At 46.6% G+C, this 15,026-nt stretch overlaps 1 protein-coding gene across 5 annotated transcripts; it reads right to left on the bottom strand.

The window, feature by feature from the left end:
- Positions 1-9,428: 9,428 nt before the first annotated feature.
- On the bottom strand, positions 9,429-12,810 carry ASGR1 (asialoglycoprotein receptor 1). 5 transcript variants are annotated; one of them, XM_057715383.1, is made up of 9 exons: positions 12,591-12,810; positions 12,235-12,360; positions 11,065-11,181; positions 10,842-10,937; positions 10,700-10,771; positions 10,400-10,486; positions 10,159-10,310; positions 9,976-10,082; positions 9,429-9,837 (listed from the first exon to the last, which is right to left on the bottom strand). In XM_057715383.1, the coding sequence occupies exons 2-9, from the start codon at positions 12,341-12,343 to the stop codon at positions 9,675-9,677; spliced, it is 903 nt and encodes a 300-aa protein (XP_057571366.1). In that variant the 5' UTR covers positions 12,344-12,360; positions 12,591-12,810; the 3' UTR covers positions 9,429-9,674. The 5 variants fall into 5 exon arrangements, with proteins under 5 accessions (XP_057571366.1, XP_057571369.1, XP_057571368.1 ...); XM_057715386.1 differs by having other exon boundaries at positions 12,246-12,360; XM_057715385.1 differs by having other exon boundaries at positions 12,277-12,360.
- Between the last annotated feature and the right edge of the window lie 2,216 nt (positions 12,811-15,026).

The raw sequence follows: 15,026 nt of genomic DNA, 5'->3' as shown, positions 1-15,026 counted from the left end.
ATAAACACACATGCATACACACAGACTCATACACAAACAGAAACAGACATGCACACATACATACACAGACACATATACACACATACACAGAAACATACACACACACACACGCACACACACGCACACACACATCAAGCTGTAACCCAAATATTCCTGAGTTTTCCAGGCTTTGGTGCCTTACCAGTCTCTTTAATACCTCTGACAAGCCTGTAACTCCACAAATCTGCAACCCTCCTTGGTCTGCCTCCCCCCAGTCCAGGCCACAGCCCCTCCCTTTATTCCCCAAAGCAAGGTTAGCTTGAGGCAATAAAGAGGAAGATACGACAATGGCTGGAGAGGGGCCTGGAGATCAGGTAGGGAATTTTTGATGGGGAAGTCTTTGAACACAGAGAGAATCCCTGGAGAGGGAGAGGATGAAAATACAGGAGAAAAGCAACGGTCTCTGGAGTGATTTAAGGAAATATAGAGCAATTGCAGGGGTTTTATTGGGGAGGATACTACATAGATGGGATTATATTGTATATATTATTTTGCAGCCTGGATTTTTTACTTAACTTCTTAAAGACCTTAAGCATGACTGCCCACCCCCGCACCCCTCCAACTATTCTCACAAATTTGCATCTTGCATTCCAGACTCAGCGTTCTGGGAGAGAGGGTCCAGTGGGCAAGGTCTAAAGTACAAGCCCCCACAGCTACACCAGCAAGGGGAGAGGGAGAATATGGTCCCCCTTGGGATTCTTGTGCCCTCAAGTATGCACATAATGAGGGATTCCCTAAAACAGATGACAAATGTTTACTACAACATCCTGCTTCCCTGTTGGGTTGCTTTCTTTTCTTGTTATTGTAGGAGTTCTTTATACTCTGGATATTAATTACTTGTTATAAATGTTGCAAATATTTCATCCAAGTCTATTGCTTGTTTCCAATTTTAGTGAAGTCAAATCTGCCCATCTTTTCTGGAGAAACAAAATATCATCTCCCCATATTGCACTTGTAAAAAAAATCTATCACATCCCATATTTCCATTGAATCATATCTGCAGACCTGCATTTCCTAATTCGGCTGTAGTGAATAAAATATGAACAAAAGTGAGAGAATAGTAATGTGGTGAACACCCAGGTACCATTGCTCACGTCAACAATTGTCAATGGATGACCAGTTTTGTTTCTTCTACACCCATCCCAACCTGCCCCCCCCAACCCTGCTGAATATTTTCAGAGCACATCCCAGACATGTAATTTCACCTGTAAATATTTCAGCATGGATCTCTAAAATAGAGAATCTTCCATTTTTAACTTAACCATAACACCTCCTATTATACCAAAAATAATTGACGATAATGCCTTATCCAGGTAGTATTCAAAATTACCTGATATTCCCATAATGTCTTTTTTACAATCGGTCTGTTCAAATCAGGATCCAAGAGTCCCATGTTGCACATATCAGATATGCCTCTTAAGGCTCTTTTAATCTATAACAATCTCTCCCTCCCTTTTATTTTCTCCTTGTCATTTATTTGTTGAAGAAACCGGAAATCGGCTCTGCAAAATCCTCCCCTTCTGGATTTTCTTTCTTTCTTTCTTTCTTTCTTTCTTTCTTTCTTTCTTTCTTTCTTTCTTTCTTTCTTTCTTTCTTTCTTTCTTTCTTTCTTTCTTTCTTTCTTTCTTTCTTTCTTTCTTTCTTTCTTTCTTTCTTTCTTTTTTGGCTGCTCCACGCGGCTTGCAGGATCTTAGTTCCACAACCAGGGATCAAACCCAGGCCACTGCAGTGAAAGCACAGAGTCCTGACCACTGGACCACCAGGGAACTCTCCCCCTCCTCTTTCTGGATTTGACAGAATGCACACCTTGTGTGCGTGCTCCCCCCCCCCCCACTAAATTTCCTATATTTTTATTTATTTATTTATTTATTTGCTGGCTGTGTTGGGTCTTTGTTGCTGCACACGGGCTTTCTCTAGTTGCGGTGAGCGGGAGCTACTCTTCTTTGCAGTGCGCGGGGCTCCTCACTGCTATGTCTTCTCTTATTGCAGAGCACGGGCTCTAGGCGCGTGGGCTTCAGTAGTTGCAGCACGTGGGTGCAATAGTTGTGGCTCACGGGCTTTAAAGCACAGGCTCAATAGCTGTGGTGCACGGGCTTATTTGCTCCACGGCATGTGGGATCTTCCTGGAGCAGGGATCGAACCCATGCCCCCTGCATTGGCAGGCGGATTCTTAACCACTGTGCCACCTAGGAAGCCCTAAATTTCCTATAAACTGGTAGTTAGCACTAGAAGTTTAATTAGATTCGAGTTCAAGATTCTCTGAGAAAAATCTTTCCCAGGTGATTCTGCGTAGCCCCCATTGCATCAAAACGGGAGATACATAATGTCTGCATTTTTTTTTTTTATTGACCTCCTCCTTTCTAACCATTTTATTCCCATTTCTTGCTCTGGATCAACCTCCAGAAGTAGTCCAGGTAATGATTCACCTCCTTTTCTGGGTCCTGTTTCTCATCTCTCCCCATTAAGGCCCCAGCAGGGTGAAGGTTGAGATGTGTATAGACATTTTTCCTTCCGGACCAGAGGTGAGGTGTGAGTTTCTCCCACTCACAGCTCTCAGCTCTCAGCTTTGGTCTATTCAAGGTCCTTCTCTCATTTTGATGCCCCTCCTTCATCCTGGTCCCGTCCCAGTCTCCTCCCTTCCTTAAGCAACCACTCGAGGGGGATTGACATGTCCTTGAAAATGTGTGGATCCTTGAAATGTAGGTAGTGCTACGGTGTGTGTAGGCTATTGATTTTTATCAGTGTTCTTGTGTTTTAGGTGGCATTCTGTTCTTTAGTTTTTTCATTCAATGCTGATTTTAGGTGTCTCTGTTATCATATGGACATGTAGTCACTGGGGTTTTTTCTATGCAATATGCTTTAAATATTTTTTCCCAGATTTATTGTGGTACGATTGACAAATAAAAATTGTATATATTTAGGTTGTACAATGTGATTTTTTAAGGTGTACAATGTGGTGATTTAATATACATATACATTGTAACATGAGTCCCACGATCAAGGAAATTGACACATCCATTACCTCACATGGTTACCATTTTTTGTTGTGGTGAGAACAGGTAAGATTTACTCTCTTAGCAAATTTCAAGTATACAATATGGTATTGTTAACTATAGTTACCACACTGTACATTAGATCTCCAGAACTTAGTCATCTTATGACTGAAACTTTGTATCCTTTGACCAATATCTCCCCATTTCTCCCACCACCACCTCCAGCCCCTGGCAACCACTATTCTACTCTCTGGTTCAGTGAGTTTGATTTTTTTATATAGAGTCCACATATAAGTGAGATCATGCAGGTTTTGTCTTTCTGCAACTTGCTTATTTCACTTAGCATAAACAACGTCCTCAAGGTTTATCCATGTTGTCACAAAAGGCAGGACTATGATTTCCTTCTTTTATGGCTGAATAATATTCCATTGTACATTTATGTATATGTGTATATATATATATCATCTTTATCCATTCACCCAACGACAGATACTTTGGTTGTTTCCATATCTTGGCTATTGTAAATAACGCTGCAAGGACCAGGGGGGCAGATATCTCTTCAAGATACTGATTTCATTTCCTTTGGTTATATACCCAAAAGCGGGACTGTGGATCATATGGTAGTTCTAGTTTTAATATTTTGAGGACCCCATTGCATCAAAACGGGAGATACATAATGTCTGCATTTTCTTTTTTATTGACCTCCTCCTTTCTAACCATTTTATCCATGCTGTTTTCCACAGTGGCTGCTCCATAATCACTGATCCTAAATGCTGGACCAGAGCCTGCCAGGCACACCCACCACATTACGCCATCAGTGGGCACCTAGGTCGCCTCTAGTTCCTGCTACCCAAACAGCACTGCTGTGAACATCTCCACAGTGTCCCAGAGTGGACCAGTGAGAGAACTTCTCTGGTATGTATACCCAGAAGTAGGACTGCAGGGATGGTGGTATATATGCATTCTTAATCCCACAGAATACCTTGCAGAATGGCTATTCCCTTTCACGCGCCCATCAGCAGTGCATAAGGTTCTCATTTCCCCCACATCCCTGCCAGCACTTTTTATCTCTAATTTTTGTCAGCTGAATGGGTTTAAAGAGATGGCTCATTGACATTTGTTTTAAATTGCATTTCCTTCCTTGCTGGTGATTATATGCATGTCTTCATATGTTCATTGGGCCCACGGGGTTCCTCTTCTGTGAACTGCTGTTTATATCTTTGGCTACTTCTCTAGTAGGTTTCCTATCTATTTCTTCATCTCTGGGCTCCTTTGATGCTGGATGTCTTCTGTTTGTCCCTCCGCATCCACTGTCTATCCTTCTCCATGTCATTCTATGGCCTCAGAGGCTGCGCTGTATGACTACATCAAAGTGCTGCCTTGCCATCTGGCTTCGAGCCCTGGCAGGAGATCAGAGGGAGGAAGATGAGGGCAGTGAAGGTACTGACTCCCCAGCTCCCTTCCTGCCAGGGTAGCTGTGAGCTAACTGCCTCCTGCAACCAAAAGTCATAACAGATTGACAAAGTCACAGATCCTGGAGGCCCTCTCCACGCAGCTTTCTCTCTCTCTGGGCTCCTGAAGTTGCCACCAGCTCCCCACCGCTGGGATACCTGGGTCCCTGCCCTATTTCGTGTGGCTTCTGTAATCCTGCTCACAGGATCTTGTAAATCATCCCTTTATTAAAACATCTTCCAATTACCCATTTCATGTATGCCATCTGTTTCTTGCTGGGAGCCTAAATGATACATTGTCATTGAGCTGAAATTTTAAATTTACATGCAGTCAATTTCACTGATTTTTTTTTTTTTTTTTTTTTTTGCTTTTTGGCATATGCTTTGCAGGTCTTATTTTTGAAGCCCTTCTGTACTGCTAGGTAAAAGATTCTTCTTCCTTTTCTTTCCACTACTTTTGCAATTTTACCTTTTATATTGTCTTTTTTTTTTTTGGCTGTGTTGGGTCTTCATTGCTGTGCGTGGGCTTTCTCTAGTTGCAGAGAGTGGGGGCTACTCTTCGTTGTGGTGCACAGACTTATTGCTGTGGCTTCTCTTGTTGCAGAGCACGGGTTTCTAGGCACACGGGCTTCAGTAGTTGTGGCACGTGGGCTCAATAGTTGTGGCTTGCAGGCTCTATAGCACAGGCTCAGTAGTTGTGGCGAATGGGCTTAGTTGCTCCGTGGCTTGTGGGATCATCCTGGGCCAGGGCTTAAACCTGTGTCCCCTGTATTGGCAGGTGGATTCTTAACCCCTGCACCACCAGGGAAGCCCTTATATTAAGTCTTGAATCCATCCAGCAACCACCTTTGTATGTGATGTTGGGTATGGATTTCTTTTTCTTCATAAGGGGAGACAATTTTCCCAATAATGACTTTCCTCCACCAACTTGAGATGCTTCCCTTTATTATATATTAAGTTCCCATTTATGCATAGTTCTGTCTCCAAGCCCCCTATCCCATGCCATTGGTCTATTTGTCTGTTCTATATCATTACCATACTGTGTTTTTATGAATAGGGCTTTGCAATATATTTCTAATGCCTGGTAAATCTGATTTCACTTTCTCTCATTTTTACTCTTTTTTCCCCAAGTTGACTTTTATTCTTCTTCTTTTTTTTTAAAGATTGTTGAGTTGCTTCTAAAAATATGGCTGAGGACTTCCTAGGTGGTGCAGTGGGTAAGAATCTGCCTGCCAATGCAGGGGACATGGGTTCGATCCCTGCTCCAGGAAGATACCACATGCCACGGAGCAACTAAGCCCGTGTGCCTTAAAAAAAAATAAAATAAAATAAAAATAAAAATATAGCTGAAACTAGTATTTTTATTACATTGAATTCATGTATGAATTTGGCAAGGATTTTAATTTTTTTCTTGTATAGTCAGTCTTTATACATCACTGTGATAATAGGTGACAGATACTTCCTGAAGCCTCTTATTAGGTCTAATTGTTTATTGATGGTATTGATTTTCCATGTGGATGATCATATTTTTTTATCTCTTTCTTTCACAGATGTACTTTTCTCTCTTTTTCTTCTCTCCTTTCTCTTGCCTGGAATGTGTCACAGCTGGAGTGGGGCAGTCATCTGGGAACAGGTGATCAAACCCATATGCTGAGAATACTAGAACAACAACACAGAAGCAGCCAAGGTCCTAAAAGATTTTATTGTAAATAGGTGCTGAGCTTTCGCCAAGTGCTCTTTCTGCATGATGTAATCTTTTCCTTTGTACTCCATTAATCTAGTCTTCTGTACTCCCTATGCCTATCTTATAAATAGACTTTTCTGATGTTAAACCATCTTTGAGTTCTTACTCAAGGCATAGATGTCACTTGAACATGTTATCTCTTTTATTTATTTATTTATTTATTTATTTATTTATTTATTTATTTGGTTGTGCCCAGTCTTAGTTGTGTCAGGCGGGCTCCTTAGTTGCAGCTTGCCAGCTCCTCAGTTGCAGCATGCAAACTCTTAGTTGCCTCATGCATGTGGGATCTAGTTCCCTGACCAGGGATCAAACCCAGGCCCCCTGCATTGGGAGCACGGAGTCTTAACCACTGCACCACCAGGGAAGTCCCACATATTATCTCTCTTAATACACTATTTAATTTGGGCTAGTTAATATTTTAGATAGGAGTTTTACTTTTTTGGTCATTATAATGAAAATATTTGAAATTTGTTAAAATTTGCCTTAGGGTTCAGTACTTTCTCAAAAAAATTTTTAATGTAACAGCATACTTGAAAAGAATGAGTATTCGGTAGTTGATGAGGGCACTATAATAAATGTGTCCATTGGATCATTATATTTCAATCTGGCATTCAAAACATCTGTATACTTAGTGATATTTTTGGTCTGCTTGATATATCAATTACTGAGAGAGGTGCATTACAAACTGCTACCATGAATATAGATTTTTCTACCTTTTTTGTACTTCCAGATTTTTAATGTATATATTTTGTGGCCATGTTATTCAGTGCACATATATTTAACACTGGTATATCTTCCTGTTGAATTAAACCTTTTACCATTAAGAAGTAACCCTCTTTATCTCCAATAATACTTTTTGTTATAAGGTATACTTTATAAGATAATTGTTTGGTTAGAATTTTCCTAATATATCTGTTTTATACTTTCACTTTCAACCTCTGTTTAGATGTGTCTCTTGGGCGTATGCTTGGACTTGATCTTTTATTCTGTCTGGAAGTTCTTGTCTTCTAAAAAAATACTTTAGAGAATTCCCTGGTTGTCCAGTGGTTAGGACTCAGTGCTTGCACTGCAGTGGCTCGTGGTTCAGTCCCTGGTCCGGGAACTAAGATTCCTGCAAGCCGCACAGTGCAGCCAAAAAAATAATAATAAATAAATAAATAGATAATTTAGTCTTTTGCATTAAATATAATCAGCAACATATTTGGATTCATGATTAACCTTTTATTTTTATTTTTCTTATCTACCTGTACTGTTTTTCTCTCCTTTCCTGCCACCCTTTAATGTTTTTTCTTCTTTTCTCCCCTTTATAAATTTGGAGGTTATAAGCTCTGTTTCTAAGGGATTAACCCAAAAATTACAACCATGGTAGGAGACTCTGTCTGTACTCTGCTGTTTCAAATCCGATAGTGTTACATAATCATATCCTCTATGTCTGTGCTCCTGTAAACTTTTTCCTTTCTAAAATCATGTACCTGTGTTTCCTTTATTCTCCTTCATATTTGTTTGTTATTTACCTTTTCCAAGAATCAGAGTGTTCTTTTACTGATTGATCTACATTTTCCTTTTCTTGTGCATTGTTTTGCTTTTTTAAAAAAACAAGTTTTTTCTACTTGGGGGAATTTCTTTTGTTATTCTTTTTCAAGTGTCTTGAGTTAAAATTAAGATTATTTCCATTCAGCCTTTCCTATTTTTTAATAAATGTACTTAAGGCTGTATACTTTTCCTTTAGGGAATTGCTTTATACCATCCCACAATCTCAGTATGTAGTGTTCTCCTTGTTCATTTTTAAACCACTTGACTGTTTCATTTTTATTTTTTTCTTAAATTCAGGGTTTTCTAGAAAGATGGTGAGAAATGTATATGTTGACAGATCTTTTTGGCTATACTTTTGTACTTATTCCTAACTTTATTTTATTGTGGTCAGAGCATTGCTCCTTTTTAGAATTAGTGGAGGGCTCATTGGTGGGCTAATACTTTGTCCATTTTGGTTGATAAACCCATAAGTGTCCATAAAGTCTTCATCTGTTTGTTTATCCTGTTGTTAACTCCCATCTAGGTTGTGGGTTCTATTTGTTGGGGTTTTCTTTTCCATGGCATTGGTTTTCCTCCCATGTTGGTGATTCTGGGTTGTGGGTTCACCTTTGCATTTGTTTTATTTGTTACCTATCTGTGGATGCTGCTTCTATTCACATTGAGGTGGTTCTGTTCCTGGGGGCATTGCTGGAGATAGGATGGTCCCAGTGAAACCATGCAAGACCCTGTGGGGACCTCCCAGGTACAAAAGTCCCTCCATGTCCCCTGTCTCTTGTTGAAGAAGAAGAAGAAAAAGGAGAAGGAGAGGAAGGGGAGGAAGAGGAGGAAGAGGGGGAAGAGGAAGGAGAAGAAGGGGAGGAGGAGGAAGCTGTAGTCTCCCAAGCTTCCCCTGAGTCACAAAAGAGCAAGCTTAAGCTAAAGTTAACAATTAGGACAAAAGAGTCACAGAATCTTTAGTTCCTCCCTGAAGGACATAGACAACAGTGTCTAATGCACACTCCTGAGTTGCTTTGCAGATACTAAAACCACCACCAAATGGAAAAAGTTAACTGCATGATGACTAGACTGTAGCCATGACATAAGTTGCTCCATCTTGTACAATTCAAGAACTGGTCTCAAGGAAATGAGAAGAAACCCACCCTGGAACTGAAGATTAACTCTGCTTAAAAAAATCAAGATGACGCTGATCAGACCTCCGAATGACCAATTTCAAGGTGATTATCAGAGCTGACTGTGCTGTTCTGCATGTAGACCCCTGCCCCACCTATGTACCTATGAAACTCCCCTTTAAAAGCTCCTGCCCCCTGATCGGCAAGGGGGAGTTGGTTCTTTGGGACATGAGTCCACCTTCTCCTCAGGATTGTCAGCTTCCTCAATAAAGTTATATTTCCTTTTACCCAACACTTGTCTCTCAGTGTCAGATTCTTGAGAGAGGAGCAGCCGAACCTGAATTCAGTAACACCAGTAACAACGCCATTTTACAGCTGAGACTCAGAGCAGAGTAACTTGCCCTAACTCACATACCTGTAAATAACGAATCCAGGCCACCTGGCCCAAGGCCCAGACAGTTCTCAGGATGACCTGCTGCCTTCCCAAGGCTACCTAGTGCCAACCAGCCCACTCCCGATTCCTAGTCCCCAACAACAAGACCACTCAGAATGTTTCACGTATTTCTCTTCTTTTCACTCTAAAAAAAAAGTTGACAATAATAATCTGCAAACCACAGACAGTGGCATGGGTTTCAATCTCTTTGACCCTCCAAACATCAGTCTACATTCCTCAGACACCACCCTTCCCCCTTCCCTTCAAATCTTAGATGAAAATCCAGAAGCCCCCAGATAGGAGGGTGCCCAGACTAGGACCCCCATGGCAGGTAAAGGCATTGAGGAAATAAATTAGGGGGAGAGGAGGCCGCTAGCTTTCGCTGCCCCTGTCCCGTTGTGTCTCGCAGATCCAGCGGTAGGGCCTCTGACAGACATCATCGTTCCAGCGGCCATCATCGGTGAAGTGGGCACAGTCTTCACCTCCTCCGAGCCCGTGCCCATACCAGTCATCTGGCTGCTCTGGTCTCCAGTTCCTAAAGAGACCAGATGGACGTGGGCCCCAGGGGCCCAGACCCTCAGCTGAGCTGAGGAGCCCCTGGTGCCCTGGGACCCGCCAGGCTGGGATGGTGGGGCGCAGGAGGAGGGCTGAGCTGCAGGGCGCACACACTCACTTGAAGCCTGACTCGTAGTCCGTCCCGTCCACCCATTTCCAGGGCCCGTTTTGGTCAGTGAGGCCCATCCAGGTGTTCGCAGGGCCCATGTGGTGCTGGATAAATTTCTGGGGAGAGAGGAGGGGCTGGTGACCTCTCCTTTAGACCTGCCAGCCTCCCAGCCGAGCCCTGCCAGGCCCTCACCTGCTCCTCCCAGGAGCCCACCACCACCAGGTGGGCGTTCTCCAGCTGGCAGTACTTCTCAGCCTCAGGCCAGGGCTTCCCCGAGTGGGAGAACCAGTAGCAGCTGCCTTCGTAGTCCATCCAGTTCACCGGGCAGCAGTTCCTTTCAGAGCCTTTCGGGGCAAGGGGAGCGGGAGTGTGAGGGGCTGAGGGGAAGTGGTCAGGAAAGCAAGGCTAGGCGATCCCCACGCCCTGCCCTCACCGTTGCCCTGGAGGACGGCCATCTGACAGCTCAGGCTTCGCAGGTCAGACACAAACTGCTTCACTTGGAGCAGCAAGCTGGAGTGATCTGGGGAGACCGAGGGCAGACGGGGAGTGGGGATGAGAGCGGGGGAGGGTAAGGAAGTCGGGATGAAGCGGGGGAGGCTGGGGAGGCTGTCATCTACGTGCTGGGCTATGAAAATCCATCGCAGATGCTTTGCCACAAGGCCCCTAGGTTTGGCCTGAGAGCCTGTATCCTGCACGCTCACACACCCTCACGCACACACACTCCCTCGCTGACCTTCATTCAGGTCCTGCTGCTGTTTCTCCAGCTGGGACTCCAGGAACTTCATCTTTCTGCCCACATTTCCTCCTGGGGGAGAGACTTGCTCAGGGTCCCAATGTCCCTACGTTCCCAGCCCCCCAGCCCCAGCCCTCCTCACCCTGGACGCTCAGGGCCTTGACCTTGGCCTCCGTGCTCACAGTGAGGTTGCTGAACGTTTCTCGCAGACCCCGCAGCTCCTCCTGCAGCTTGGAGTCTGGGCAGAAGAGGGTGAGGACAGCACAAGATGAGGAGGCTGTGTCCGCCATCATGGTGGCCAGGACTTCCGCCACCCACCCACCCCCAACATTGCTCCCTTCCCAGCCCACCCCTGGGGAACGCACTCTGGGATCCGATCAGACAGACAACCACCAGCAGGAGGAGGCTAAGGCCAACGGAGATCAGGAGGAGGCTGCGTCCGGAGCAGAGACGCCGAAAGAATGATTTAGGAGGAGGCGGCCCTGCAAGAGGAGAGGGCGTCGGGGCTCAGGGACACAGAGGAGCCTGGGGCAGCTCTGGGGTCCTAGGAGGAGAGCAGCCTGAGCCTCCTCTAGTAGACGAGGAGGAACGTTATAGAGGAAGAAATTGGGCGGTGGGTGACCGGGAGAAGCCAGAGGCGACTGGAGGTGGGGAGGGGCGCAATGCTTTGACCTGCCAGAGCCCTACCCAGGCCCTGGGCCTTTGCTGCCATCTGGTGGCCAGACTGAGTCACTGCAGCATCAGAACTCAGCCTGGAGGATGGATTTTGCCAGCTGGAGGGTGTGGGGGGGACCGGGAAAGCCTTGCAGGTGGGGCAAAAGAAGTGGATTTCTTGCTCTCCGCCTTAATCCCACTCCTCTTTTGCTGGATGCAGGGAAAGGAAGTGGAGTAACCAGACTTCAGCTCCCTCAAGTTGCTCCCACGCAGGAGCCCTGTCCCAGTGAGCTGGAATGTGGGGGCTTCCCCTCCATTTTCTCCACAGTCCCTTCCCCCCATCGAAGGGCGCCGCCCACTCCCATTTGCCAAGAACTTCCTCCTGGCTCAGCCCAAACAGCATCCCTGCTCGCAGAAGAAAGAAAGGGGGCTTGCTTTTTGATGGGGGGGGGGGCGTCATCCTCCCCCATCAGAGATCCGTCAGACCCGTCACAGAAATCTTCCCCTTGACCAAACTGATCCCTGACACCCGTGCATTCACACACGTACTCACACTCACCCATACTCACACTCACACACTTGGCCAAGGCTCACCGGGTGCTGGAAAAGGAAAGAAGAAGGGGGTCTAACTTCTTCCAGTTACTCCCACGCCCCGGGCGCCCCTCTCCCCAGGGTCCTGAGAATTCGGTGACAAGGTGAGGGACGGGAGGGTCATGCGGAAGCCTGGGGTCACCCGTCACCAAGAAAGGGACTCCAGCCCCACACCCGCACCGCCCCTAAGAGGGGCGTCTCGGACGCTGTGTCCTTGTGCGCGGGGCAGACCCAGGGAGAGTCTGGGTCACAGGATTCTGTAGGAGCTGAGAGGAGGGGTCGAGAACCACCTAATGCTCGCCTTTCAGAAATGGGGGAGGTCGTCCCCTCACGTTTTCTGTGCTGATGGTCATTCTCCTCGTTGTCCAGGTGCTGAAGGTCTTGATACTCCTTTGTCATGGTAGGGCTGGCTGGACCTGGGACCAGGTCAAGGCTGGGGTTAGGACTGAGGCTGGGGCTGAACAGAGTTGAGGTGTGTGGTCCCGTCCCTTTCTAAGTGATCAGCGTCTGCAGGGAGACCTTTCTTCTTGCTCCCGTTCCCTCCCAGGTCTGACGTCCAACATCTGTCTTCTGAAGTTTTCCCACTCCTTCCCCACCCCTCCTGATATGGGTCCTCTCAGTCCCCTCCCCCACCCACCGCCATCACCTTTCTTCCCCTTTTACTTGCTGAAGGTCTCAAGGTTGGCTCCTGGGTCCCTCAACGCTGTGCAGATCCCAGGCTAAGAAACGGGCTGAAGCCTGGAGAATTAGGGTGCGCAGACTGCCCTGGATGGTGGGAGAGGAGGGGGCAGGGTCCATATGAGGGCCCTGAGCCCTGTGCGTCTGCCTGTCTGTGCGTCTGCGTGTCTGTGTGTCCAAACACACCAAACCTGGCATCTCCAATGCCCAGGACTTTGGACGTAAACAGAGGTAGAAATGGATTTGGAACTCAGGGGGGAAGCGGGGGTGGGAGCGGGGGATGGGTTGCCTCTTCTGTCCTTCCCAGGGATGGGGAGTCTCCCCAGTCTGTCCCCTATGCTTGTATGCAGTCACCTCACTCGTGGCACGGTTTCGGAGGGGGCCCGGCCAGGAGGGGCTGGGGTGCATTATGCTGTTTCCCCTCTGCTCCTCCCCACCCTTTCACTTCCTGCCTCTGAATTTCCCGGAATTGTTGGTATCTCCAAATATCCCTGAGCAGGATCAGAGGAGCCGAGCTCTGCTCTTGCCCAATCTGGGCCTGTGACCCTGGCACCTGAGCCTGGGCCTGGCTTCCTTGGGGCTCAGCCGCCAGACTCCCCAGCCTGGGGCTGAATGGCTTCGCTCTCCCGGGAGTGAAGTCCTCCCGGCTGCATGGGGGGATGTGGGGGGAGACGCAGGAGGACAGGTTTTTCCCACTCAGCTGGGACTGGTGCCAACAAACCTCCAATGACTCCTGTGTGCTTTTCTTTCATTACCTCCTCTCCTTAGCGCCAGGGCACATCCCTATTCGATTCGCACATGAGGAAACCGAGGCCCTGAATGGTAAGAGCTTACCCAGGGTCATGCTGCAAGGAACAGTAGAGGTAGGGCTGGAATGTGGCAGCCGGACTCCAGGACTTGTGTGCTGTCCCCAGAACCAGGGTCCCATCCTGCCACCACAGCTGGGCCTCAGGGTCCCAGAAATGCTAAAAGTGGTCCCTCCCACCCCCATGGAGAGTTCAGGAAGGGTTATGTTCAGAGAGGAGTGTCTGGATTAGAATTATGCTAAATTAGAAATTGGGGACTTCCCTGGTGGTCCAGCGGTTAAGACTCTGTGCTCCCAGTGCAGGGGGGCAGGGGTTCGATTGCTGGTCAGGGCACTAGATCCTGCCTGCCGCAACTAGGACCTGACACAGCCAAATAAATAAATAAATATTTTTTTTAAAAGAAGAAAGAAAAATTGGGCGATGTTAAAGACGTTGATAAGTTCTTGCTTTAGGCCCCAAATATGAAGTCACAGGAATCCTGTGACAATTATTTCAGTGAGAAAACTAGGCCTGAGTTAGGAGAGTTTACATTACATGAGATATTCAGGAACACGTCCGTTGCATAAAATAAGAAGCGCTGGCTGCACCCTCATTTGTCTGTGTCTTGAAAAGCCCTACTTTGTTTGCATGCACTGGGAATGTGGCCAGTAATTTTGGTGGTTATTGGGCTGTTAATTTGGCTTTCTCTGATATTATCACTTACAATCTGGTTCATTCAGGCAAACAAACCTACGCTGTTTCGGTCTGAAGGGCGGTCACCCTTACAGAAGTGGTGATTGGAAGGGAGCTTCTGGGCAATGGGAATGTTCCACTTCTTGATCTAGACACCATTTGCAAGGGCATGTTCGGTTTGTAAAACTGCTAAAATCTGTATACCTGAGATCTGTGCATTCTTCTGTTTGCATCTTGTACTAGAAGAAGATGATCTTGCACCTGCCTTCCTCACTGAGTGGTCCCTCCATCTGCAAAGTCAGCAACAATGCCTGGAATCTTCCTCGCGCTCCAGATCTCTCTGACACCCCCTGTGCTTTCAAAGGGGCTCATGGAATTAAATTAGACCCACCTGGAGAATCTTCCTGTCCTGCGGTCAGCTGTGTACACAACATACACAACAACTTAAGAACAGGAGTCAGAGGTGATAAAACACTATGAAAAAAGTCAGACAAACAACACGAGACCTTGGGTGAGAATTACAAGGCAGCCCCCTGTACGATGTGTACGGCCATATGTAGGGCCACTCCCTATAACATAACGATTGTGAGAGAGATATCCCAGCACATTCACAGGTGCTGAGGAGGACAGCATGGAATCTGGGGGGCCACTTTTAGAACTCTGCTTCTTTGTGCGAAGCGACCCTGTCCCCTCTGAGTACTCTCCCCCTCGGGATATGGGGTATGTGCAGGGAGCAAATCAGAGAGGTTGGGCTCCAAACCTGGGAATCCCACCACCAGGGTGACGGAGAAAGGCTCCCTAGAGGAGGTCTGTGACGCTGGCCTGAAAGAACAGGAAGGATTTAATCAGTTGTAATAAGCAAGTGACGCTGGAAAGAGTGGGAGAAGTGGCCAGAGAGGTAGCTTGGGCCACCCTGGGGAGGGCCC

This window comes from Hippopotamus amphibius, chromosome 17 (assembly GCF_030028045.1).
Source record: "Hippopotamus amphibius kiboko isolate mHipAmp2 chromosome 17, mHipAmp2.hap2, whole genome shotgun sequence".
In the NCBI taxonomy this organism is placed as follows: Eukaryota; Metazoa; Chordata; class Mammalia; order Artiodactyla; family Hippopotamidae; genus Hippopotamus; species Hippopotamus amphibius.
Note: the sequence above shows the minus strand (reverse complement) of the source record. Positions and strands in the feature narration are given on the sequence as shown.